Source organism: Molothrus ater, chromosome 4 (genome assembly GCF_012460135.2).
Source record: "Molothrus ater isolate BHLD 08-10-18 breed brown headed cowbird chromosome 4, BPBGC_Mater_1.1, whole genome shotgun sequence".
Classification (NCBI taxonomy): domain Eukaryota; kingdom Metazoa; phylum Chordata; class Aves; order Passeriformes; family Icteridae; genus Molothrus; species Molothrus ater.
This window is the reverse complement of record NC_050481.2, coordinates 27,708,492-27,734,136: the sequence shown is the minus strand read 5'-3', so window position 1 is coordinate 27,734,136 and position 25,645 is coordinate 27,708,492. Positions and strand designations below refer to the sequence as shown.

The 25,645-nt window shown below is 40.3% G+C and overlaps 1 protein-coding gene across 2 annotated transcripts; it reads right to left on the bottom strand.

Annotated features, from left to right (window-relative positions):
- Window positions 1-1,342: 1,342 nt before the first annotated feature.
- UBE2D3 (ubiquitin conjugating enzyme E2 D3) lies at window positions 1,343-24,595 on the bottom strand. Of its 2 annotated transcripts, XM_036381822.2 has the most exons (8): window positions 24,006-24,595; window positions 9,826-9,889; window positions 9,710-9,741; window positions 7,120-7,197; window positions 6,192-6,297; window positions 4,745-4,838; window positions 4,181-4,230; window positions 1,343-3,151 (listed from the first exon to the last, which is right to left on the bottom strand). In XM_036381822.2, exons 1-7 carry the CDS (start codon window positions 24,027-24,029, stop codon window positions 4,182-4,184), a joined length of 447 nt encoding a protein of 148 aa, XP_036237715.1. In that variant the 5' UTR covers window positions 24,030-24,595; the 3' UTR covers window positions 1,343-3,151; window position 4,181. The 2 variants fall into 2 exon arrangements, with proteins under 2 accessions (XP_036237715.1, XP_036237716.1); XM_036381823.2 differs by lacking the exon at window positions 4,181-4,230 and having other exon boundaries at window positions 24,006-24,579.
- Between the last annotated feature and the right edge of the window lie 1,050 nt (window positions 24,596-25,645).

Sequence of the window (25,645 nt, the reverse complement as noted above, 5' to 3'; positions counted from 1 at the left end):
ATTTTGTAACAAATACAGATGCTGTGTGCATCAGAAGACAGAAAAACCAGGAAAATCTCTAGCCAATGCCACAGATCAAGTTTTTCCTGCATCCTGAAAAGACTTTTTTGTGCTTAAAACCACTCAAGGTTTTTCCAAGTGAAAAGTAAAAAACAGATTGCAATCGTGTTGTTAAATTCAAACCCCAATTAAACACAGCAAGCAATCTTAAAAAATTACTGCAGAAAGAACACTGTAGTTTCCTTCCCTGTTATATGTCTTGGCTTGACATTTTGTTCTCTATACTCGATCTCAAATAAAAGTCTTTGAAATAGATTTTGTTTAATCCAAATTTTCTAGCATGAAGTTGACCCCACTGAAGCTATTACAGCATTTATCGTGACAAAAGAATATTTTACCACAGCAGAACAGGAAAACTCACATTTCCAAACCCTTCACTTTTTACATTAAGTTCAAGTGGAAAATTTTGCACCCCCTATGTTTCAAAGGCACCAAAATCCACTATGTAGCTTTTAGACTACCGGTGGTTTTGGTAGGTACTCACTGAGATAATCACCAATTAAGCTTTTTTTTTGGTCTTAGAATTCTTCTTCACCATATCCATATTAGCTCCTGTCTACCAGCTCCTCCCCTTGCCCACTGCTTGATGAGGAAGCCCAAATGTAATTTTAGGACAAGAAGCCTGTACCAGAGAGGACTGAGTCTGCTTCAAGGACAAAACATGTCCCATTTCCCACTTTGGACCTTCAGCATGCTTCCAGAACCTCTACAATCCATCCCCATTCTTTCGTCAAAGTTTATGCTTGCTAATTACAAAAAATTATTACCTTGGGAACATGACAGATGCAAAAAAGAAACAGGTACTGGTCCAAACAAGACTTCTGTCTCCCATGTAATATTTTACTATTTTTTCTTCTTCCCTGACCCTTCATCATGCACACTTCCTTGTGTTCTCTAACACCCGCGGTCTTACACCTCACAAAACATCTTCCTAGTTGATCATGTAAGTGATTTCAGCAGCTGTGTCTCCCAGAACAAAGTAATAAGCATCAAATTAACACAAGTATAAAAACAATTGAGACCAGCACATTTTTAAGCTTAAAAAAAAATCAACTTTTACCTCAGTTGTAATGCTACTGGCAGCTGTATTCCAATTTTCCAGCAAAATGGTGTAAGCTGGTTAGCAAAGCAGGAACTTCACCAAGGGATTTCAGAAAGTAATCATTGAAGCATGTACTGCTAAAGAGAGCCCAAGTTTCTAAATTCCAAGCCAACTGAACTTGAACATTTCAAGTTCACTCTCATAGTTTAGAACCAGAACAAACCATGTCCAAACTACATGTTCAAATTTTTATAAAAATTAAGGTTTAACATTTATTTTACATCTAGCTTTCCACATCCATGTGGGGACAAGGAATCAGAATGTACATAACTATAAGCAGTGCAAAAGTGGTGCCAGTGAGAAGTCACAGATGCACAATAAAGTGATAGTACAAGACTAGAGAAAATGAAGCTATGGATGTTAAGAATGGAGACCAAAAAGATTAAACAAGGAAAAATATGAAGGAAGAGGGGAGGGAAGAGTCAGATGTTTAATAATGCCCTTGTTGCTGAAAGAAACTAATGGCACAAGACAATGTTTCTTGTAGAACAAAAATCCAATAGCAATGAGTCTTTATTCACGTTTAGTCACCTGACATGAAGAAAGTGTCTGTTGCATTAAAATAGTCATCAATGTAAATGGCAGCATGGCTGAACAAGTCCTTTTCAATGGCAACGAACATCCCACATAGTAAAGTCACTTCAACACAGCCTCATGACAATTCCCACATCAAAACAGTACTTTATTTTATAATTTTTTTGCCTCATCATTACCCCCACATTAAGATCTTTCAGTTGTCAAGTGTACAAGTTGAAGAAAAAGGTTCTCAGTCAGCAAACACAGGTGCATCAGGAATTATCTCCACAATACACCGCTTCAGATCTGCTGGGTCCCAAGTCCATCCATGAACGCTGGGCTCCCAGCACCAAGTGCAGCCCCCTACTACGGCTACACGACTATGTTAGCTTATTAATTCTGCATCCACCAGGCCGAGCAATGTGCCAACCTGCAACAGACTGAGCATTAGAACTGAAAATGGCAGAAGAGTCACTCTATTGAACTTTACATCATTATTTGATGTTAAACAACGAGGCAAATGCCAACAGTATATACAAAAACCAGCTTTGCTTTTACAAAAGATTTTGTTTCCCATATTGATTAATCCAGGCAGCTAACTCATTGGTTTATGCAACTTTATTGAAGAAAATAAATCAATTACTAGTAGAGCTATTAGTTGATCACTCATCCATTGACAACTTGCATCATTTATTCAGTGCTATATTAAACAGTGTTTTGGAAGACAGATTAACTAATAGCTCCAAGCCTCCTAACAAAATTTAAATGAATTACAAAAATGTTCTTAAACCCTATTCTGGAATACAAGGGATGTTTGACTTCCAATTTCCATTCTCTGTAAAACAAGAACTGGTCATTCCTTTATTGACATGCATAAGATACATCACATTTTCTGTTCTGCTGATGCTATAGATTCAGTACCAATTCTCCAGACACACCAGTTATGAGCGAAAGCATATAATAAAACCTCAGTTCTCTAACACTGGAAGGTTTGGAACAAGATGGATGTTGCTACAGCAATATTACTTCTTTGATGGGAGAAAACAGAACATCCATCTCCCCTCCCCCCTTCAGGTGGTATCTTCAGTATCTGTTAGAGCAGTGAGGAATGTTTGTTTTTAATCTCATAACCAAGTTAGAATGAAGACATTGGCCACATAATACACATGCTCCATTAAAAAAAATTCTGAATCTTGGGCAATTGTTCTTGTGTAACTACTTTACAGATTCTAAAAGCAGTTATTGTCCAAAGCTGGAAGAACTAAAGTCTTCTCAGATGAGCATGTGCATGAATGGAAGGAGGTAAACAAAAAAATAAAAAAGATGAGGTCTGATAGGGGAGCAGCCGGATAAGAAAATCAAAAAAGGAACAGTAATTTAAAGTTTATTCCAGCTATAATGCAGGTTATTCTGACTTTAAGGTAGCATCACATGGCATACTTCTGAGTCCATTCCCGAGATATTCTGTTGTACCTGCAGACAAAACCAGGAACTGAATTAACATCAGCACGAAAATGACAATTTCCTAAGCAGTTTATGATTAAATATGATTTTAATCCCATCTCTCTGTCTCTTGACACTGCGAGAAGTCTCCTTCTGTACTGAGACATACTTGAACTCAAAAAATTGAACAATTCCCTCCCTACACCGATTAGGATAGATATTCTCTAGTTTTAAGAAAAGCCTTAAACTCAAGACAAGCAAATTTGCAAGTAGTCTGTTATGAAAAAAATTACTGAAAGAGAAGAAACAGAGACTATCTGGGATGGAATAAAGGCAAATACTTCATTTGCATACTGTTCTTAGGTTAAGATTACAGTACCTGTCCCATGCCATAAGTAAAGATTATTTGGTTAATAATGTCACTAGATACAAAATGTCAAATTTCCAATTTTAAATAAGAACAACACTAAGCATTTCACTGCACTGAATATTCTTTTCACACAAATATACTGCTCAAAATTTTAAGACTATTTAAAGTACACTACTTTCACAGGAACTGAGCTGACAATTAGTTAACACTTAACTCCATGCTTGTCAGTAAGAAGTTAATTATTAACTATACAAGCAGAATATAATTCCCATATATTTCCAAGTTTATATGTGGAAGACAGACACCGCTGACTAAAGATAATTGAAATCTGGATTGTCTGAATTCACTCATGTCTATATATGAGGTCTCACTACAGGGCATCATTTTGAATGAAATTCTGACAAAATCTGGGTAAAATACTTACCAGAACAAATTGACAACATAGCTCAGAACTCAGTAATTACTTCATACTAACTTTTTTTTTTGACCATGCAAGAGTAGTATCTGTGAGAAATAGTGACTAGCCAATACATTACACACTAACCACAGATCAAGCTGTTAAATTTCCACGTTCAGTAACTGGTGCATTCATTATCTGTTAGTTAATCCAGTGCCTTAGAGCATGCAGCACCCAAGTGCTGACAAATTTCCATTTTGTTAAATGCACCATAATTTGCAAATATTCTTACCCTACAGCATAGCGTATTTCTCTGTCCACTCTCTTGCTAACCTATTGTACCTAATTGGACAAATATATTTAGCATTAATATATATAAAACCCCCCAAATCCGCTTCATATAATTCTATCTGTGCAAAATGTTAAAGATACCTAAGGAAAATAAAGTTGTTGCAACACAGATGGGGAAAAAAATCTGCTGCCCATTTTCAAGGGAAGAACCAAAATTTAAGGCCAAGCTGCTGCCAAATGAAGGCATCAAAACAACAAAAAGCTGTTCAAAAAGCATTATGAAGCTCTAACTAGATTTATGCATGGTAAGCAAAAACAAAGTCAATATATATATATATATATACTGTAAAATACTTCCATGCATGTGAGAAAAAGATAAGTCTCTTTCACCCATAAACTTCAAAGATGCCAAGCTCCTTTGTTTTTAAATTATGCATTACTCACTTTGACACACAAGTTTTCTCCATCTCAGATCTTCACAAAAGGCTCACTGAACACAACTGCTGTCTGACAATGAACTCTTACAGACTGTAAAAATACCAGTCTTGCACAATTCTGTACTTACTTGTCTCTGTCTGTTTTATAGATACGTGCAATCTCTGGCACTAGTGGGTCATCTGGATTTGGATCACATAACAGTGAACAAATGGATAAGAGAACTGCAAAAAAAAAAAAAGCAATCTCAATAGTGAAAGAGGAATGGCAATCTCAGAAACAATGGAGCACAGATCTTTATATCAGCACAATGTCGTCACAGGACAGAACCTAGAAGTATTTTCCTGAAAAACAGCCAATATGAATTCATAACTCACTCTTAAGTAAAAAGCCCAAACTAACTTAAAGGTTTGTAAGAACTATTTGCTTCCTATATCCCCATACTTAGAGCTGTCAGCACATACATGAGAACAGCACTGTTGTGCCCTGCACTATGATGTAACATAGCAGCCAACACAAAAGCACATTATGTACTCTGATGAACAGCATATCCATGGTTCTTATCACTAAAAGTAGAAAATCCTCGGATTTAAGCTTTTAGTTTTTAAATCAGACTGAATTCTTTATTTATTGTACATAAGGCAAGAATATTCTGGTCTGGACTGATAAAAGCTACACACATGTTGTAAAAATCTCAGTAACACTGTTGCGGGCAACTTATGAGGACTTCATCTTCTACTCTCACGGATGCTTTAGAAGAAAACAGTGAAGCATTAAAATGTAGGGAATCCACATTCAAATAACAAACTGACTGTTCGGACAGACAGGAATTACAAGTTCTATAGACAAAAGGGCACTTTGAGGGATCTTTTGAAGCCACAGTGACCAGTGGCTTTGAGGCAAAACAAGTATAGATCATCATGAAAATATTTGAGAATTATCTGTTATTTACTGTAGTAAAATGAGGAAAGCCACAAATCTTCTCTTGCAACACAACATCAATTTATCATGAAGTAGGATCAGTAAACTTAGTTCATTAAGTAATGCAATGCAACGCCAGTGCAACGTGGTAGAAAGCAGTATGTATCAATAACATATTTATTCATCTACCACAGATATGCCAATAGAACTATGCATGTAACTCTAGACAGGATGAAAAAATTATGCAAATTTCAGTATTAAAAACTGACTTGAAATTAATCTTTCATTTAATATGCATAGGTACCTACATGGGCAGCTCCAAACAAGCAGTTTCTTAGCCTTAGCTTGAACAGCCCAACACAGGCTTAGTTCAATCCAAATACCAGCAAATTCCTCTGGGTCCAAGCTGGTAAACTCTGTTAGGAATACTGAAGCAAGTAAATGGCCAGAAAAGGCCTTAAACAGCCACATATGAGAAAGTGTTAGAAAAAAAAAATCCATTAAAAATGCAGTATCATCAAACTGGCAAAACACAGGCTTGAATGAGGAAGGTAAGTTAAGGGAAAATTACAGAGATGGGTAAGAACTAACACAATCAAAGCTAAAAGCACAGTATTCAGCACAAGATGGAAAAAATTCTCCTTCACAAAAGTTACCTTTAGAAATAGTTAAAGCAGGAGACCACTGTGATCTTAGAATATCAAGACAAATGCTGCCATTACTGTTAATATTTGGATGATAGATTCTTGTTGTAAATGCAACCTGCAACAAAAAACAAAGAAACGAATAATGCGTTTGGGTCTATGACAGTAACTGCACCGGTTTTGCTCAGTCAAGCCCTCAGTCAATTCCATTTACTCTAAAAGAAAAGGATTAAGCAGTTAAACTGCATCAAATTCAGGGAAACACACCCAAACCACAAGCTCTGAGTCTCCCACTACCAGGCACTATTTCCAACAGAGAGAGGGCAAGTATGAGTTTTAATCCCAGCTGCCTTTGATGAAGACACCCAAGAGCAGTGCCTAAAGCACAGAAACACTTCTGTCACAGAGCTAAAGTACTTCCAACGCTGCAGTGACCCCAAGGGTAGGCCTTCATATTGACTGAAAATTGGAAGACAAAGCTAGTGGCTGATAAAGCTACCAAAAAAGAGCATATTTTGCAGTTACTGCCAAACTCTTAGCAAATAATCCCTTCTCTCGATTTTAGGCACTCAGCAAGTAAATCCCTACCCACAGTGTCACATTCCTACAGACCAATCCAAACAGCTACAATAATACTTGACAGTCTCCTTGGCAATAATTCTATTATAGTAACACAAAACTAATGAAGTTTTCCTATCAATTCAGAAAACCAGAAATGGACACAAATATTTTAAGAGATTTGGAATTCACTCATAAAGAATATGCTAATACACCCAGTTCCTGTGGTAATCAGAATGGGACCCACACATCTAATAGATGGTAAGAATGCCTGAAAAGAAGTGAGAACTTGACAATACTACAATACAGAGGCTGGCAATTTCTGTCCTGTACTCAGTTCTTTAAAAATCACTAATTTCACAAATGACATGGCGATACTTACCTTAGGTGGTTTGAATGGGTAGTCTGTGGGAAAGTGAATTGTCAAGAAGAATACACCACCCTGATATGGACTGTCGTTCTGTCAAAGCAAACAAATAATTCTCCTATTATCATCTTTAGGACTAAATATCACTGAAGATCTTGTTTTTAAATAAATGGAGAGGCAATTTGTTTAAACCAAAATGTTTAATCTACCAATACAAGTGAGACATAATTAAAACTCAATTCCTACTTCCTAAGCTAAGTGATACAGAACATACATCATTTTCCATGTGGACCCCTCCAAGCTAACACATCATAAAACCCAGCAGCTCTGACAATCCACTCAGGACTAGAGGGCAGATGCATTCAAATGCTTCTAAGATAGCTCCAAGAAGTAATGTTAACAAAGTGGGGGTCCCATCAGACTCAAAAACCTCCAGTTCTTTGTTTGGAGCTTATTTGTTGTGACCACCCAAGTTTAGAGTAGCGGCAGACTCCCATTCTCTCCTAAATTCTGTCCTTAGCTTCAGCCCTGCAGAAAACCTGTGAGTACACAGCTAGGCCCCTGTTCCTTGAAAAAAAAAACAAACAGACAGACCCCAACAAAAAAATCTCACCCATTCTACCAGCACAACCAAATAGGAAAAATTCACTTGAATTATGATTATTCTTTTGTCTATCTTTCTTTATTAGAAATTAACTGTAATCTACTATGAGAGAGTATTTCACATTTCTCTGCTCCAAAGAAAGAATTACTGGGATAATTCATTCAGGTGTCAACTATAAGCAGTAAAGCAACATGTGGAAGGATAGTAAGAAGAGATAAGAAGAAAAGAAGATATAGTAAGAAGAAGAAAGATATAAAAGAAGAAGAAAGATATAGTAAGAAGAAGAAAAAACTGGAGTGACTAAATAGGGATTAAGTTAGCAGTCACAAGAAGAAAGAAGCAAAAGGCTTTTAACTCAAAAATTACAACTAAATTTCTGAAATAGAGCTAACAATTTCATTGTTTAACCTGAAGAATACTTTGCTGTTAGTTCTGGACTCAGGGCTATGGAAAATGAATTTGAGGCATACACAGTACACTTCTACATTGTTTGTAAATATAATTCTCATCTTAATTGCAAAAACATTTCACCAATGTAAGGAAGTAACTATGTATTACTTAAATACCACAGAATGAAAATCTGCACCACAAGACAGGGGACTCAAACCCTCAACATGTAGATTATAGCCTATGCTGTCTGATGAAATCTAGTGATCAAGAGAGAACCTCTTATATTTGGTCAATAGATACCATATGAGGCCTTAAGGAGCCAAAAAATACCAACCCTTTCACTGGACATATTCTGGGGATACATTTTATCAATTACAGAAACTCCTCTTTAAAATGTGTTAAACCAAAGCACACTCTCATACACCTATCCAGGAAGATCACAATATCCTATTGCAGAGGTGAAGATCAGATGATTGGTTCCACAATCCCTGTCTGTTATTAAAGGCAGCAGCACTAGAACTACTAACACCACACTGACACACTTCTGTCAGGGTACTGCCCAATCTGGAAACAGGAACGCAGACCTCCTGACACCACGAAAACCACATGGGGGAAAAAAGGAGCTGTACATTATTAAACCACAAGGGAAAACTAAAAATAATAATCCCAATTTAAATTCAACCAGTGCTTAATACCTCATGACCATGCACACACCAGCCACATAGAATCATCATATCCAGTGGAGTACACAACACTCCTTGCCATTTAAGCACGAATATAGCTATTGAACAATTCTATCTTCTTGAGGTACCTAGTTACAACCAATGATGAGAAGGTACTTTGGGATGAAGAAACATTTTTCAGTCCAGTGAACCTCTAACAGTCACCTCCGAATAACACACTTGTAGCTATATATAAAGCCATGGTAATTCAGCATCACTGATATTTAATGCCTACTTTGTAGCCTCACCAAAGGCTTGTCTTCACAGGTTACAGGTTTTGTCTTTTAAATACAGGTAACCAGAAAACTCCAGATGTGAACTGCTTCCAGGTTGTTTTCAACAAAAGCAAACATCTGGCTTCCTTAAGGAGGAAAAAGTCCCATTCAGGTTTCAGATGCTTACTGAACATTCAACAGTGACATTTTTCTCCAGTCATAACTAAAACCTCACATTTCAGTGATTATTCCCTCTTCTATTCTTTCAAATATTCAAGATCTCAGCATTACACCAGACCAAATATGGATTCCCTTTTAAGATCCACACAAAAACATCCTAACTAATTCCTGACAGTAGAACCAGGTCCTGGGACAAAGTTCATGCTAGATTAAAACTTTAGAAAAAGTTAAATACAAACAAAATTTCTAGATATTTAGTAATAATACCTAACATTGCTCTAGAGATTATTTCAGCTGAAATACATGTCCTTTTAAAAACACCACAACAAAATAACTGGTGGGTTTTTTTCCCCTCCCTCATTTTCCTTTACTGTAATGAAGACCTCTAGAACTCAGATAAGAGGAGCTAACAAAAGTAAACCAAAAACCCCAGAATTTTCTCCTCAGTAGGAACTACTCATTTAATATTACATCACAAGAATCAGAATACTTACAGGTCCCATAATTGTGGCTTGCCAATGAAACACTACAAAAGAAAAACTCCGCATTATTATCTAGGCATGATATGCTTTGAGTCAGCAAACAAAACATAAAACTTAAAGTCACTTACTGTCATCTCCAACAGGACCTGCTGAACACTGTGCTGGAGGATCACGGGCTAAGTCACTAAGTTCCTTTAAGAAAACAAAAACAAACAAAAATACTTAATTCTCACTTCATGTCTAGCAAAACCCTTTTAACAGTTTTTCCATACACAAACACAGAAGAATGTGCAATTAATAACTCTAAGAACCACTATATCAGTATCAAAAATATTTATAACAGACAAAGAAGCACCAAAACCACCTATAACTAGTGACTATGCCTTTCCAAATACATGTCACCACTGTGGAAACACTCCTGCTGAAGAAAGAAGCAGGACACAAAGCCTTAAGCTGGCAAAGTCTAATCACTTTTTGATTGAGAGTTACAAAGACTCAAGTCCAGAGAAGCCTGAAGTGGAAGGAGAGAAACCTGCTGATGAGTCTTCATGAAACAGGAAAAACTCTGTATGTAACATCTGACATTAGAACTAAGAACAGAAGAAAAAACCCCACAGAAACTTGGTTTCACTTTACCCACTACCTGCATTAGGGATCTACCTTGCAAAGATCGAAACAGACAGGAAAATTCAAGAGGCTCACAAGTGCTGTAATCAGGCAAAATATGTGCATTTTTTATTTTAAACTTTGCATTTAAGACAATTATGCCTTTAAAATTAAAAATTACTGAACTGCAGGAATAGTTCTCTCCCTTCCCCGCTACAGAAGAATGGAAACAGGAATGGAGGATTCCTTGTGCGGTAACAATACTGTTGTGAGGAAACAAAGAGGCTCTCCATGAAATTGTTTTAATGGCGCACAACTCATTTGTTTGGACAGTGTCTTAAAATTAAATTTACACTTTCAGTTAAAGCATGTAACAATCACCTTCTTTCTCCCCTGCTCTACCTTCGACTCTAAAAAGGGCTTCAAGAGCTTCTACAGATTAATCTGCACTTGTCAATGAATCTAGAAGTCTTAAGAAAAGGCAAACAATTCGGCCCCTCTTTCATACATTAACAGTTTCACACAAGTTGTTTTTTTTCCCCTGGAAGTCTATACAAGCCATTCAACCAAGAACTTTGTCAGACATTTAAGAAAGCCAGGCATATCTACTACGCTGGAAATATATGCATATTTGGACCAGATAGCTAACTCTTGCCTGGGAAAATCCTAATGGACATCCTTAAAGTTTCACAAAGTCTGTAATCCATAAAAACTTACTAAGTATAAGCCAACACAAAATGAGAAAAGAACCCCAATTTATGTTTCTTGTAACATAAAACACCTTGTTCTTTGGTAAGATGATAGCTCCTGCAAACACAGAAAGAATAACACCGCTTCAACATGTGCAAGTCCATACACTAAAAAAACCCCCAATCACAACCAACTAACCAAACATCCCCCACCAAACAACAAAACCACATCACCCAAAGCCCATAACAATCCCCTTCCCTCCAAACACCAAGAAAATTTAGTCCCAGGTTTCTCCTCCCTACACATGTTAATTCTGATGAATTTTCCAGTTAATAATATTTCAATTCTGCACTGGCATCACAGTGTTTTACAAAATGAAACCCTATCAGTTTTGATAAGCAACGGCACAATGAAGTTAATAATAGTACAGCTCATTTCACTGCTGCTGTTTGTAGAAGTGTGGGAAACAGCTCTTTTCAGATCATCACAGTACATGCATTTAGAATGCATTTTGCTACACTCTCCAAATATTACTGAGAGGCCTGATGACAGACTTCTTTCTGCCATTTAATATCACTTCTTAGTTCCATATGTTGTTCATTATCCTCCAGAAAAATTTGCTAACTTAGATTTATGTTATTTAGGTAAAGGCAAACAATAAATGTACAAGAAGCTTCTGATAGAAAGGCTTGTTTCATTTTCAGGGCATTTTTTTTCTGTTTAACAAATACAGCAGGTTTTGTTAATCAGATTTATTTCTCATCAAAATGTATTTTCCAATTCTAAGAATGATCAATCATTTCCAAAATCTGAGAGGAAAAAAGGTATCATGTCCCTTGAAGTAAGCTGTAGCAAAAGAATAAGCAGAAAGACACAAATGTTATTTTAATGCAGTTGTACAGTTATTACTGGATTTAATAGCAGAAGTACATTTAGATCCTCAAGGTTTTTTTTAAAACTCTCACAGGGACTAAGAACTATGAAGACTCTTCATGCCATATATGAAAATTATAAAATTAAGTAGCATGAAGACAAGGATGAGAAAAGATTAGCATAAAGTGGACTGTCAGAGATATGTGTGTTAGACTGGAGAGGTCTTCAAAAGGTACTACTATCTTCAGAGAAACAAGAATTCAGTACTCAAGATAAAAATAGGTACTTTACCACAGCAGGAAAATTAGTAATTCAACATCAATAATTCAACCAGGAAAAGTAATTGCAGATGTAAGACATAAATTAAATTTAGTAAGTTCCAGTGATACATTTGTGAAAAAAACTCTTTGGTAATACTAAAAAAAAATGAAAAGCTAAAACAAATGAGTTTCAATATTCTAGGCTCCAATCATTTCAAAATTTATGCCTGTACTCCTTTTAACTACTTGAACTGCTCAAGATAACAAGGTAGCAGTGACCTTCATTAACAAAAGGACTGAAGTTTTGTCTGGTCTAAAAAAGCTCAGTAAAAAAAACAAACCACCCTAACTGTGCTAATCAAAGCAGTTCAACATACAGATAATTCTGGGAACAAATGATATACCAGTTGGCATTTCACCCACAAAGCAAGTAATTCACCCACTAAATTTGGGGGGAAAAAAAGCTGAGGTGGCACACACTCTTGTATTTGCTTCTCTGGGGTACTATGGTCAGAGCAGTCTGTAGTAAAGCTGTTTGCTTCAGCAGAGTGCCAAGGGCTGTGGAAGAACTTGGGCAAACATGAAGCAAACCCTGGTTCACATTAACACCAGACCTACTTCACCTCTCTGTTGAGTGACACTTCACATCTACATAAAAAGGGAACGCTTTTTACACCAGGGAGTGGAAAGTTCTGAGTAACTTTAAAAAGCACCTCCTTCTGAAAGCTACAACTCTAGGGAACACAACAAGCAAACTGGAATAACTGGAAACTGAACAAGCAGAGACACGTGGGCTGTGAGATCTGGAGTGCTGGTGAAGCATTTTATTCAAGGAAAGGAAGGGGCTTTTGTTTTTTTTTTTAAGCTTCCCACTCAGCAATATAAATACAAACCTACTTTCTCAGCTTAGCAATCAAGAGTAACAATTCTGTAACAAATAAATATTGAATCAAATATTTATACATATAAGAGCTTTCTGCTTCTCCTATTCCTTCTATAGTACCTACTTCTCCAACTTTGCTTCTTTTTTTAACATGGTTTCAGTAATGCTTTCCCTTTCTCAAGGGGTATTAAGCTACATCTCAAATTTTCTTAAAAATCCTCAAAACAGAACCCACATTTTCCTGGAATCGGTTGTTACAGTTTTTCACTGTAGAGGTACTTTAAAGAAAAACCAAACCAGAACTCTCAAGCAGCAAATGTGAAAGACTACATAGAAACAATAACCCAAATTAGGTGAGGAGTGTCACACCATGCACCTATCGGAAAGGATTAGTCTTGAATTACAACCGTGACCAGCAGTCTCTGCCACTGTCAGAGGTTTCCGGCGCAGCTCCAGCATGTCACCGTTTCTCTGTCCCAGTTTCCAAATATAAAGTGTGATAGTTCCTACTTCTCCACAAGGATGATTAGTCACTCAGCATTTTACAGACTAGAACACTGTTAAACGAGTAAGGACCAATGCTTCTGTTAGAGGACAACAGCAAAGTACCACAGACAAGGAGCAATACGTGTACAATTCTGCAACAGTTTTGGAAAACAGGGATCAATAGAAATAAAACAGCAGCACCCATCACTGCAACAGACAGATCTGCTCTAACACAAATTCAGCATGTTTTCTCTGCCAGTTCTGCCTAGTTTCACATTAGGTTGCTAGCATGATTCAGTTTCACTGGTGAAACAGCCCCATTTTTTATCTCCTCCCTTCTCTTTCACTATACATTTATCAGAAAGCTAACAAAAAAAACCCACAAACCAGTATTTTCAAGAAAAAAATGCTTATAAAAAGCTAACTAACCTGCTTGTTTTGCAGCAATATAATCACAACTAACATAGAAAACATGGCTTAAGCTTCAAGTAAGGATTCAAAACTTTGACATGTGAGAGCAAATGCAGGACTATGATCCTACATAGTAAAACCAGAAGTACCTTTCTTTTCTTGACAGAAAAGCTGCTAAAAAAATCCCTCAAAAAACTCCCCTCCACCAGCTATTTAAAAGATTACAGAAGCCATTTAAAGAATGAAGAAATTTTAAAGATTAACAAAGGCTATCTCAACCAAATATGCATGAACAAGAAAACAGAAGTTTTCAGGTCCCAGAAAATTCTGTAAGAGATGACAGCCTGGTGCCTAGCAAGTTGCCTTTTTGCAAGGTACCAAATGCAGCATCTGCACTGGCTTCTTCCCATTCGTCACACTCCATACTCCCTGTGGCACTACTACATTTTTTTAGTTTAAGCTGGAAATAGCCAGGGCTTCCTTTTAATGATACTAACAGCTGACTTAAACACAGTGACAGAAGATCACTCCAACCACAATGACTGAAGATTGTCCTCCACAGGCCTTAATTCACAGTTACATTTAATATTGGTTCATACACAGGTATTTGTTAAAATGACATACTGCAGCTTTCTGGTTTGCACTCAAGAAAGCAAAGAGGGGTTAATTTAGAGGGGTTTGCCTTAAATTTCCAGAAAATAACTTGGAGGACATGAAAGTTGATATGCAGTTAAATCAGAAGAAAAAATAAATCAACAAACCACAACACAAAAAACCCAAACAACCCACGATGCTCACACACCCAAAAAACCCCACCCCCCAACCCAAAGAAACCCAATCCAACCAAAAAAGGACAAAGAGAAAAATGAACACTTAGGCCAATCAAAAAAATCAGCATTCATTAACTTGACTGCTTGTCTAATGATGTGTCAAACAGGATATTTCAAACTCTAGGCAACCAAAAATTCATCACTGCATTAGTCTTACTCATTAGCTCACAGCTGAAAACAGCTTTAAAAAAGAAGGAAGGATTGGAAGCAGCTATAAAGGGAGGGGAAGAACACTTAAGCCTGTTTGAAGATTAAGAAGTGTCAAGCAGCAAAGAACTACTGCCTCATCCCACACACCTACATTTGAAACATTCGTTTCGGCATGGAAATTAATTACACCTGGAAGCAGAAAATAACAGTTTGTAAGGACACTGAATGTGGATTTCTAAGCTGAGTAAGAAAGCAATGGCATAAAAGACATCACAAAACAAATGTAACCAGCAGAAAATTATCTGTTTCAAACAAGCTGGCCTTCTGGTGAAAAATAAATAGATAAAAGCAACGTGTAATGGCAGTGCAAGATACAGAAAGACATAGGTTCCTCTTGATTAAAAAAGAACAACTATGCAGAGAAAACACATGAAAAACAATTACAAAAAACAGCAAAGACAATGAGCACAGAAAGGTTTTTAAGAAACCCAAAACACAACTAGCCAAATTGTAACAGTTGTATTTCTCCCTATTTTGGTTATTCTGCTTCTATTTTTTCATGGTTCTCCCTTCGGTCCTTAGTACCAGATTTTTCAGCCTACACCTCACATATTGTTTGTACAGTGTCTAGCAGTAATACCATCATGGTATAAGAAAAGACAAACATTGAAATATTAATGTTTTAAGCCTCACACTCAAGGAAGGAAATGCCAGAGTGCTGTGCCACTGAAATTAAAGCACTTGGTGTACTTGGACTGTGATATAAACTACTCAGGTGACTACCTACTATCTCTTCAAAGACTCTACCTTTCAGTACACAAGGCCTTTGTGAATGAGAGTATTGTCTACAGCTGTTCTCATCTGTTCTGGAATCTGGAAAGTGTACAATGCAGGTAATGGTTTTTGGGAAATTTCTGAGTTACTGCAACTAAAATGGCTCTCTATTCCAATGTTTTGCAGAGTAGCTGGAAAGATCCAAATGGAAAAGGAATGCAGTTACAGACTTTGCTTTCCTGGTCAGCCTTTCCCTAAAGGCTTTCAGAACAAACTTTTAAAAAAAAGGTGGCAACTACACACCTGTAGCTGTGCTTTGAACCCAAAAGTACAGTTTGTTTCCCCTAAACTAACCAAAACCACAGAAGCTGTCTTACTCAAGATGAACAAAATCTGACTGCTTAACACACAAATTCTGAGGTATTATAACAATTACCATATCCTGAAAACAGCAGAGCTTATGAAAACACTCCTGTGCTCAGTGGAGAATGAGGACTGTACACATTGGCTAAAGTACATTGAAGGGGCAAGGCTGAAGTGAAGCAGTGGTTAACTACTGAGTCATTCAGTGACGGTTGGGTATTTTAATTCTGCCATCTCCAAGCTTTTGAATATCAGACACTGAAACTTAGCATGACTTTTCCCTTGGGAGTTTTTTCCTGCAAGAACCACAGTAATCTTTGGTTCTGTAACCCAGGACTACAATGCAGCCCTCAAAGAAGAGGGTAAGTGGTATAAACAAAGGCCACACAAGAAACACCAAGATGTGCCTTGCTAAATAAAACAGAATGACTGGGAAACAAAGGGAAGGCTGAAATTCAGTACAGACAAATGTAAACTGATGCAGCTGGAAAGAAGTTTATACTCTAAGTAAGGCACTCTGTCCTGATGACTACCTCTCAGAAATGCAATTTGGACATTGTGCTAGACATTTTCACACCAATGCTGGCTCATTGTTCCTTAGATACAGGAGTTTGGCAGCATTATGCAAGAGCCTCCCAACATGCTGCCCTTCAGCTTGTTGAGGGCACAGTAACTTAGAGCAGCGTTTGACACAAAACCAGAAGCGGCACCTGTACACCCTGCGCTCCATGGGACACAAGAGTCCCAGAGTTTGCCAAAACTACACAACAACAAGTTTGGAGACTGGCAGTGTGCAGGACAAGTTTTTGTAGAAATGACAAGTGGCCTCAATGGGGAACAACATCAGTCAGTCTGCACTTCTGAAAAGCTACAACAATAATCCATATTCTAAAAAAAATGAGGACGCTGTAACAGAGTTATCAAATTAGTATTCTAACAAGTAACACCAGGTCTGTAATCAGCATGGTGAATTCACTGTTTAGCAGTAGCTTGAGATATTATTCTGAAATTCATTACTTAACCTAATAAACTCTAAAAATCAGCTCTCCTTTTAAAAAACTGTCTTAACTTTCACCGGTCTATATTTTGTATGAACACAAAGATACACGTGAAAATTATTACAATATACCACAGAGGTGTAGCCTATGGACACAACTATGTGGGATTGACTATACTGCCTTAGTTACACTGTACAATTACCCATCATATATCATATTATGCTATTTCTGACACTACCTTTCATAATCATTCTAAAGGCCTGTCTATAGGATTAGGTACAGTTACACACAAAATCAACTCACACCAAGACAACTAACCAACCACTACCAAAACAAAACACAAAACTATCTGGAGTACAACTGCTCTCACAGTCGAGTTCCACCTCAGCTATCCAGAGAATAGTGATGTACAGAAAGATCTTAAAAAATAAATGAGGGAAGTTTTACGTTTCAAAGCATCTTTATGAGCAGACTGCATCCTGAAGTAAGGGAGTAGAAGGGGGGTCTTGCTCATGTGGCAAACAGTAATTTAGGAGGTCTTCGTATATTATGCAAGGCAAGAAAAAAATTACAACTAAGGCTAAAAGGAAAAACATATTTTTCATTTATCTGATTTAAGAGATTTTTTTGGCATTACTACTCAAATAGGCCAACAAAGGTTGAGAAGTACTGCCTTTATTTATTAGACACTTAGAAGAGCTCACAGAGGTGATGAACACCTGGCCAACCTAACTCCAAGTTACAAAGAAAGCTCACTATAAAGGTAACTGAACATTTAATACAATCTTCTTGCCTTCCCCATCAGAAAGACCTAAAGCACTTCAGCATCTGCACGCAGTTCAACTGGCAACTCTGGTGTCCAGACGCTTGTGGAAAGGTTTAAATGTTGGTCACCTTTATCTACTGGGCTGTAACTTTTGCAAAGCAGTCTACAATCCTCTCATCTTGCTTTCTTAAGACCATAACAAAAACCTATCACAATTACAGTGGAAAAAACTGCAGATCTTGAAGATGTCTAGTGTATCACATGTCTCAAAGGGATGATGTTCAGAACAAAGGCTTCCTTTACACAAAAAATTTAATACTGAAGTTTACTGTTGGTAAAAATTCCCCTATCTATTTAGCTTTCAGTCCTGAATCCTGCAATGCTCTATTTTCAGTATTAAACCCTGTCTACATTTAAGTGTTTTACAAAGAGCTGCTAAAGGCATAAACACCAATTTAAACTTGTGAATGTAATTTTAACTTTTTTTTTTTTGGAAAACCTTCCCCAACACAAATTTAATCAGATCTGTGTCCCATAGAAAACCAGTGAAGAGAAACTGGTTTTGTGGCGTTTTTTTTTTTTTTAATCTCCTGCATTTTTAATTTAGAGTTTAAGACATTAAATTTATATTCCAAAGTTTACAGAACTTTGTCAAGCATGTGCAACTCTACACAATTTAAGACTTTAAGACCAACTTAGCAAAAAGCAACCACATTTAAAAATGCACTACTGACTGCAGTTATATATATACACACACACACACACTCACAGCGCTGCTTTCATTTCCTAATTTTTTCCTGCATATTCTACCGTCAGATTACTACATCAAATCAATCACAGGAAAGAATGCTTGTAACTCAGCCCTTCCAATATAAGCTATGGCATCTCAACCTAAAACCATCAACAGAAGTCAGTTTATTCTGAGAGATCAGACCTAAGGCTGAAGTGCAAACCACAAGTTCCCATCTGCCAGCTCTGAGGCAAAGGGGAGGGACCTACACAAGAGCACAGGGCAGACAGTTAAAGTGGCAAAACCTTCATATTTGAAACAGAAAGACTTCTCAGGGATGGTGTATCAATGCCCTAATCCAAATGACACAAAAGCTCAACCCTTTTCCACTCCACCTTACCAGCTGTCACTTGATATCTCAGAGAAGGTTAAGAACCTCCATCCTCTCTCTCCTCCAATATTTCAATCCAGTGGATGCAGAGAACACATCCACGGGTAGGGAGGGCCTAACGCCAGGCTGGAACTGGGCTCCACAAGGAATAGAGAGATGCCTTTGGCAAGAGGCAGTTCACTGCTCAGTACCCAACAGCTGCTGCTTACGGCTGTTTCCATCCTTCTCCACTCCCTTATCCATTATTTGTGAGTTCAGAGAAAAGCCTCAGAACTGGTTACAGACTGGGCAGGAAGTCGAAGGGAGCTCGTTCTGTAGAGTTCCACATCAGGCCTTCTGTAGAAGAAACCCACACTAGGAATAACAGCAAAAGCACACTTATTTTCTAAACTAGATCTCTAAAAGCTGGAATGATCATAAAGATCCTAAGAGCTGGCCACCCTTTTTACTCTGTACACATTATCCCAACTAAATCCTTGATAACCTGGAGAAGTCTTTTTAAAGTATGCAAGAAGTACTCATCTAATGGAATATTGATCTCTGAAGTTCTGTAAATCACTTAAGTGAGATAACAATCCCCATTCTCTTCCCACTCCAATGCACACATTTAAAGTTCTATGCTGACTGGGAACTTGTTTCACAAGCACTGTGTTTATTTAACAAGAGAAATCTTTAAGTTATCACAGTCCAAACTTTCCAGCTAAGGAAGCATAGGTTTTCCTCTCCCATTAAAAAATGGCCAGTTCTTAAAACACACCCAATACTTTATTAATAAATGCTGGCCTTCAATACCAAACCTACCCAATTAAGAAACATTATTTCTATTTTAATGATATTAATTTCATAGTAGAACTGTCACTTCTTTTTGGATAAGCTAAATCTTAAACAGAATTTAAGCGATGACAGCTTTCATCTAATGCTAAATATTTTATTCTGACTTTAAAAATCATTTAAGTTCTTCAATACTAGGGCCTCCCAAACTCCATTACTGCAATATCATGATTTAAAAACCAACCACTGCCTTCTGGCTCAATGTGACCTCCTTACCACCGAGTGCAATAGTTGTGCTGAATTACCCACTCAAGGCAGGGCCTTGGTCTAGCCCTGGATATTCACAATAGTTAAGTGAAATTACAGTAAAAAAAGTAATTCAATACATAGAGAAAGCATTTACAAAGGTTTAAAGCATTTCAACTAAGCTTCCATCAACTGAATTTCATTAGCTAGCTAATCTTAACTTTCTGAGCCCCTAAACACACAAATCCAGACTTATTTCTACACATTCATTCAAAGCGTGAGATCAATCACCTAACTTCAACTTTGAGAAAGCCCAGTAAACAAAACCCAAGACTGCCCACAAAAGTGTTGTGGGTTTCATCCAGAGAAGAAAACTTAATTCCAACCAGCTTTATTATTGATTTTTTTTTAAATTCAAACCAAGTTCAAAAGAAAAAAGTAGCAGTTTAAAAATAAAGAGCAGGCTTTCAAAATCTTTGACTTTGGTTAAACTAATGCAGATTTCCATGCAGTCCTCACTAATGCACATTAAACCTCATCTCTAAAAAATACTGTATTTCCAGGGTTAGCAGCATTTCTTACTATGAGCATCTGGAGAAGGGGAGTTAAAGTTGCAATTAATTATACATCTAGGAACAGTGCTGGAGGCTATAGCCTGAGGAAAATAGTTAATTCAGTCTCCACTCCACCAGTGTCAATGGAAGCCTATCTGTACTTAAATAGCAATAAATGGTTTTGCCACCTTCAGCCTTTAGCTTCCAGGATGCCAACTCCACTTAAGATTTTCTAATAAATTATTGCAATATAATGATGCTGGCTTGTGCTATGCTTAATCAAATGGCCATAAAACACAGCAGGCACAAGCTTTCTTAAGGATTACATGGACGAGACATTTCATGCATACATCTCCTGTATTAATTCTATTTTTAGCCTATCAAGATCACTTAGGCCACTTACATTACCTCACTTTAATGGATGCGTACAGCAGTGATAAAATGGATGCGTACCAATGATGAAACATTTCCAAGTTTTCCAAATTCTATGCATTCCTGATTCCCTACTCCTACATAAACGCTTCCCTGCTACCAGATCATCATCATCATTCCAAGCGGAAGCTCCAGCATGCTGCAGCAATTACAGGATGTGTTTTCAGCAGGCACCACTGACACTTCAGACCAAGACAATGTGCCACAGCATGCACCAAGCATTTAGATACATGCTCATAAATCAGTGTGAATTTCTTGATAATTCTGGGGGGGAAATTTCATCCTCAGGAAAGAAAGCACTCAATTTTATGGGAAAAGAACTTGCTTGTTATCATAAAACAACTGCAAAGCAAGTCATATCAAGGACAGAGTTTTTTGCCAACTGAACACAAGCTGCCCCCAGAGCAGATGGCACTGATGCCATGACAAACTCCAGCATAACAATAATCTTTCTGGGATTGGCTGTGTAGCTGACAACTACTTCAGTTTGGGGAGTGCTTTATACAGGGTGTTCCAGAAGCAGACGACCCAACACATACTCATTTACTTTCGTTTTCAAATCAGAAGTAGAACTTGCCAGTTATGCCTTAAGAGTGGTTGCATTCTGAATGCGCAACAGACTTCAAATTAAAGATACACACACACACTAACAGAGTCTCAAAGTCTAGTTTTCTCAGAAGAATGAAGAATGTTATTTTGCTTGATATGTCAAGTCTACAAAGAGGGAGTCAAACAAACAGACTGAAAATATCTTCACTGGGACGTTCAGGATGTCATCTGCTGCAGGAGACAATGAATTCTAGTCCTGACAAGTAATAACACAAACTAAATCAGCTATGATGATTACAATGTTCTGAGGTCCTGGTTTCTCTTTAGCCTGTTGTCATCTACTACCAAAGACCTACTGCAAGGAATCAGAGAGTTCCAAGGTCTGATCTGTGATCTTACAATTGGAAGATGGGGAATCCCAGCTTATCAGTGACAATGTCGTTCTCTCTGCGCTTTACTGGTTGACAGGATTAAAATTACATTCACAACCATTTTGTTACAGAACTGGCCCTGCTGTTTTTTTTATGTCACCATCAGCCCCTGTAAACATTTGTACTGGAAAGCAGTAGAGGAAAGAAACCAACGTGCAAAGAATGGTTTCATTTCACAAATAAAGTTCACCTTCCAGGCTTGCAAATACAAAAATCAAAACTACAAACTCCATGTGAATTTTGAAGTGTATCATGTAGTGTGGGGTGATTAAGGTGATAAAAAAAACCCAAACACACACACACAAAAGATAAAAAAGGCAAAAAGAAAAACCCCTGACTCAACTATCTTCCCAATCCTAAACTCTTGCAAGAGTAAAGGAAGAGCCTTCCTACCACACAGTGGAATAGAGCGTAAGGACCAATACAAGACAAGACTGTACACAGCAGGCCAAGACGCTGAAGTCAGAGATGACTTACTGGTTCAAGACTCACGCTGAGTCGTTTCCAGGTTCTGACCACCAGATTACTACATAAGTGGGGGTTTGTCTTGGTTTACATTTGACAATAAATTCTTACCTGCAGCGCCTGAACGTGTTTCATAAGCATGAGCTGATGACAAAGCATACCAGGGAGTATCCTAGCTGTGTTTCAACTAATACAGGGAAGAAGTTTTGATGGCAGATTCAAAAGGAATTGTTTTGAAATTCTTGCCAGAGCACAGCCATAATTCAAAGACAATCCATTGAGCTAGCTACCCAGAACGGAATTGAAATTTTAGAGGAAAACAGTACTATCCATTCACTAAAAATATTATAAAAAACGGGCTTTTTTGTCTAAAATATGACCACAGGCACTGTGTGAAATTAAAGCGAGACTAACAGGCGGCATGAAGTTTACACACTGTCTACAAAAGGTGTTTTGTGCACTGAAATTCACCGATTTCAGGACACACTGACGTTCTGCCATCTTGGCAGGCTATGAGATGACCAAGAAACTCCTCTGAGCTCTTGAAACACGTAAATGCTCCACGTAGCTCGCGTAAGAAGGAGCACAGACCAACAGCGACTTCCCGGTTACGCCGCTGCGCTCCCCATCGCGTTTTGCCATTACATCCCAGCAATTCTCAAACCTGCCGAGAAAACCGAGACCTACTTAGGGGCAATTTCACGCCGGGAGCCTTCTAACCCTGGGAGCGGTTTAATAAAAAACAACCACCGCCACAAACAAACAAAAGAAAAAAAAAAAAAAAGAAGAAAAAAAAGAATAAAGAAAAAAAAAAGAAAAAAAAAACCCCAAACCAACAAACTTTCATCACCTCGGCATTTTTTCCGAGTTAGCCGCCGCGAAGTTGCTCCACCCGGCTCTGATTGTGCAACGGGGGGGAGGCGGCGGCGCGATGCGCGCTCCCGCCGGGCGCGGGGGGAAGCTATTCCCGGACGGGCGATGGATTCCCGGGTGTCCGGAGGGCCCCGGGGCGGCGGAGAGGGGCGACTGCGGGGCGAGGGCAGCGCCGCGGTGGCTGCTCCGTGTGTCCGTGCCGCGTTATTGCGGAACGCGAGGGATCCCGGAAAGCGCCCGGGCCAGGCGGACCCGCCGCCATCTTACAATGCGGGAGAGAAGTTGCACAGCAGAGGGGAGAACCCGGCCTGGGGGCCCGGCTGCTGCCCCGGGCAGCACCTCCATCGCGCCGAAAGCCCTCGGCACACACGGGCTGGCGCCATCCGGGCCGGCTTCGGCGGAAGGGCAGCGGCAGCGACCCCGGGCCGCGGTGACATCCGAGCGGCCCCGGGAGCTGCCTCTCTCCGACCCCCCCCCCCCCCCCGGCCCCCGCCCTCAGGAAGGGGCCGGGGCCGAGCTCAGGCCCAGAGAGAGCGGCCTCGCAGCCCCAGCCGGGCCGCTGCCCCGCCGGAAGGAGCCGCCGCTTCCCGGCCTCTTCAGCCTCCGCCTCTCCCCCCCCGCCCGTCTCCTCCAGGGGCGAGGGGGGGGAGGAAGGCGATGGGGGAAGGGGAAGAAAAAACACCCAAAAAATAACAATAAAAAGAAGGGCGAAGCGGTGAAGGGGGGGGGGGGGGGGTGGGTACGGCGGAGGAAGAGGAGCCGCGGTGCTCACTCACCTTGTTGATGCGTTTCAGCGCCATTGTGTGTGTGCGAGTGCCGGGCCCGTCTACGCGCCGCGGTGACTCCGCGCTCCGCTCGGGGGGCCGGGAGGGAGGAGGAGGAGGAGGAGGAGAAGGAGGAGGAGGAGAACGGGGAGGAAGGCGGAGAGGGGGGAGGGGGCAGCTGCTCTTCTCCTTCCTCCGGAAACAGCCGGGGGGGCGCCCCGACCGGCCGGCCGCCCGAAGTCCTGTCTGCCTGCGGGCAGCGGGGCCGTGAGGCTGCCGGGGGAGCGCTCCGCCCGCCGCCGCCCGTCACGGCCGGGAGAGAGTGCGAAGTGCCGGGAGAGCCGAGAGGCGTCGCCCGCCCAGGGAAGAGCGAGAAAGGAAGGGCGAGAGAGCCCCGCGCTGCCGCCGCTGGCCAGGCCCGGACGCCGCGGGAGGGAGGGAGGCGGGGCCGGGCCCGGCACGCCGCCGCCAACGGCTCCGGGGGCGGGGCCGAGGGCGAACGGGCGGGGCAGGGGAAGGAAGGTTCTGGGGCCGCCCGCGGGCGCCGCCGCCTCGGGACCGCTGTGCGGCTCTTCCCGCCCGCAGCTCCTGGGGTCGCGGCAGCTCCGGAGCTCGGTGGTCCCCGGGGCTCCGCGGCGGGCGCGCACCGCTGACGGCGGGCCCCGCCCCGCCCGCCTCCCCGCGAAATGGCGGCAGCGGCCGGATCTAGGCCCGCCCGCTGACGCGGCGGCGCGGTGTTCCTCCGCGCGTCAGCTGGCTGTCAGCGCCGCGGAGGGGTCACTGCCGCCCTGCGCCCCAGCGGCTGGAGCGGGGCTCGGCCCGCCTGGAGCCTGGGAAGGACCGGCCCTCCCACGGACACGGCCGTGACGGGAGCGCCTGGGCACGGAGCAAGGCGGGAGCCCCAGAGCGATGGGTTTTGCAGCGTTCGCCGCATTCGGTGCGAATGACGAAGCTAAAGCGCTGCTCTTGCCCAGGAAGAGCGTGGGCCTGGTCTGAGGGTTACCGGCCCGGGCGCTTCCTTTTAGTGGCGTATCGGCACAAACGAGGGTACCAAACCAAGTGTCTCGGTATAGGGGAAAAAACATCTCCAAAAGGAAAATATGGTGACGTGGAATGTCAGTACAAGGGCCAGACACATCAAAGAGAGTCATATAATCATCAGAATTGGAAGTGACCTTTAAAATCATAAAGTCCAACTGTCACAGGGCATTGCCCCCAAACCATATCATCCAGCGCCATTTACAGACACCTCTTAGGCATCTCCAGGAATGGTGGCTCTACCACCTTCCCAGGCAACCTATTCCAATGCTTGATCACCTAAACGTTGAAAAGAATTATTCTAATATCTAATTTGAAGCTACCCTGACTCACCTTAACACCATTTCCTCTAGTCCCCTCACAGCAGGCAGTCTAGAAGAGACTGACCCCCACCTCACGACAACCTTTTAGGTAGTTCTAGAGAATGAGGAATGATTATTTTATTTACAGCGATACCATCTGTGGCACTTCCAGCTCCTTGGAGGGTTTTTATTTTGTGCAGCATGGGCCAACAGATCACTCTCAGACAGGTTTTTTTTTTTTTTCTCACAGTAATAAATTGTGCAGGTTTATGCATAGTTCTCTACATGGGGAAAGACTCCTGCTCCATTTCT

What these genes read in the sequence shown, in the direction of transcription:
- UBE2D3 (XM_036381822.2), bottom strand. Translation starts at nt 24,029, where the DNA reads ATGGCGCTGAAACGCATCAACAAG. An exon ending in AAGCCACAATTATGGGACCT is followed by an intron (nt 7,198 to 9,709) that starts GTAAGTATTCTG and finishes TTGCTTTGACAG; the next exon opens with AACGACAGTCCATATCAGGG. An exon ending in TATAAAACAGACAGAGACAA is followed by an intron (nt 4,231 to 4,744) that starts GTAAGTACAGAA and finishes TTGTCCAATTAG; the next exon opens with GTACAATAGGTTAGCAAGAG.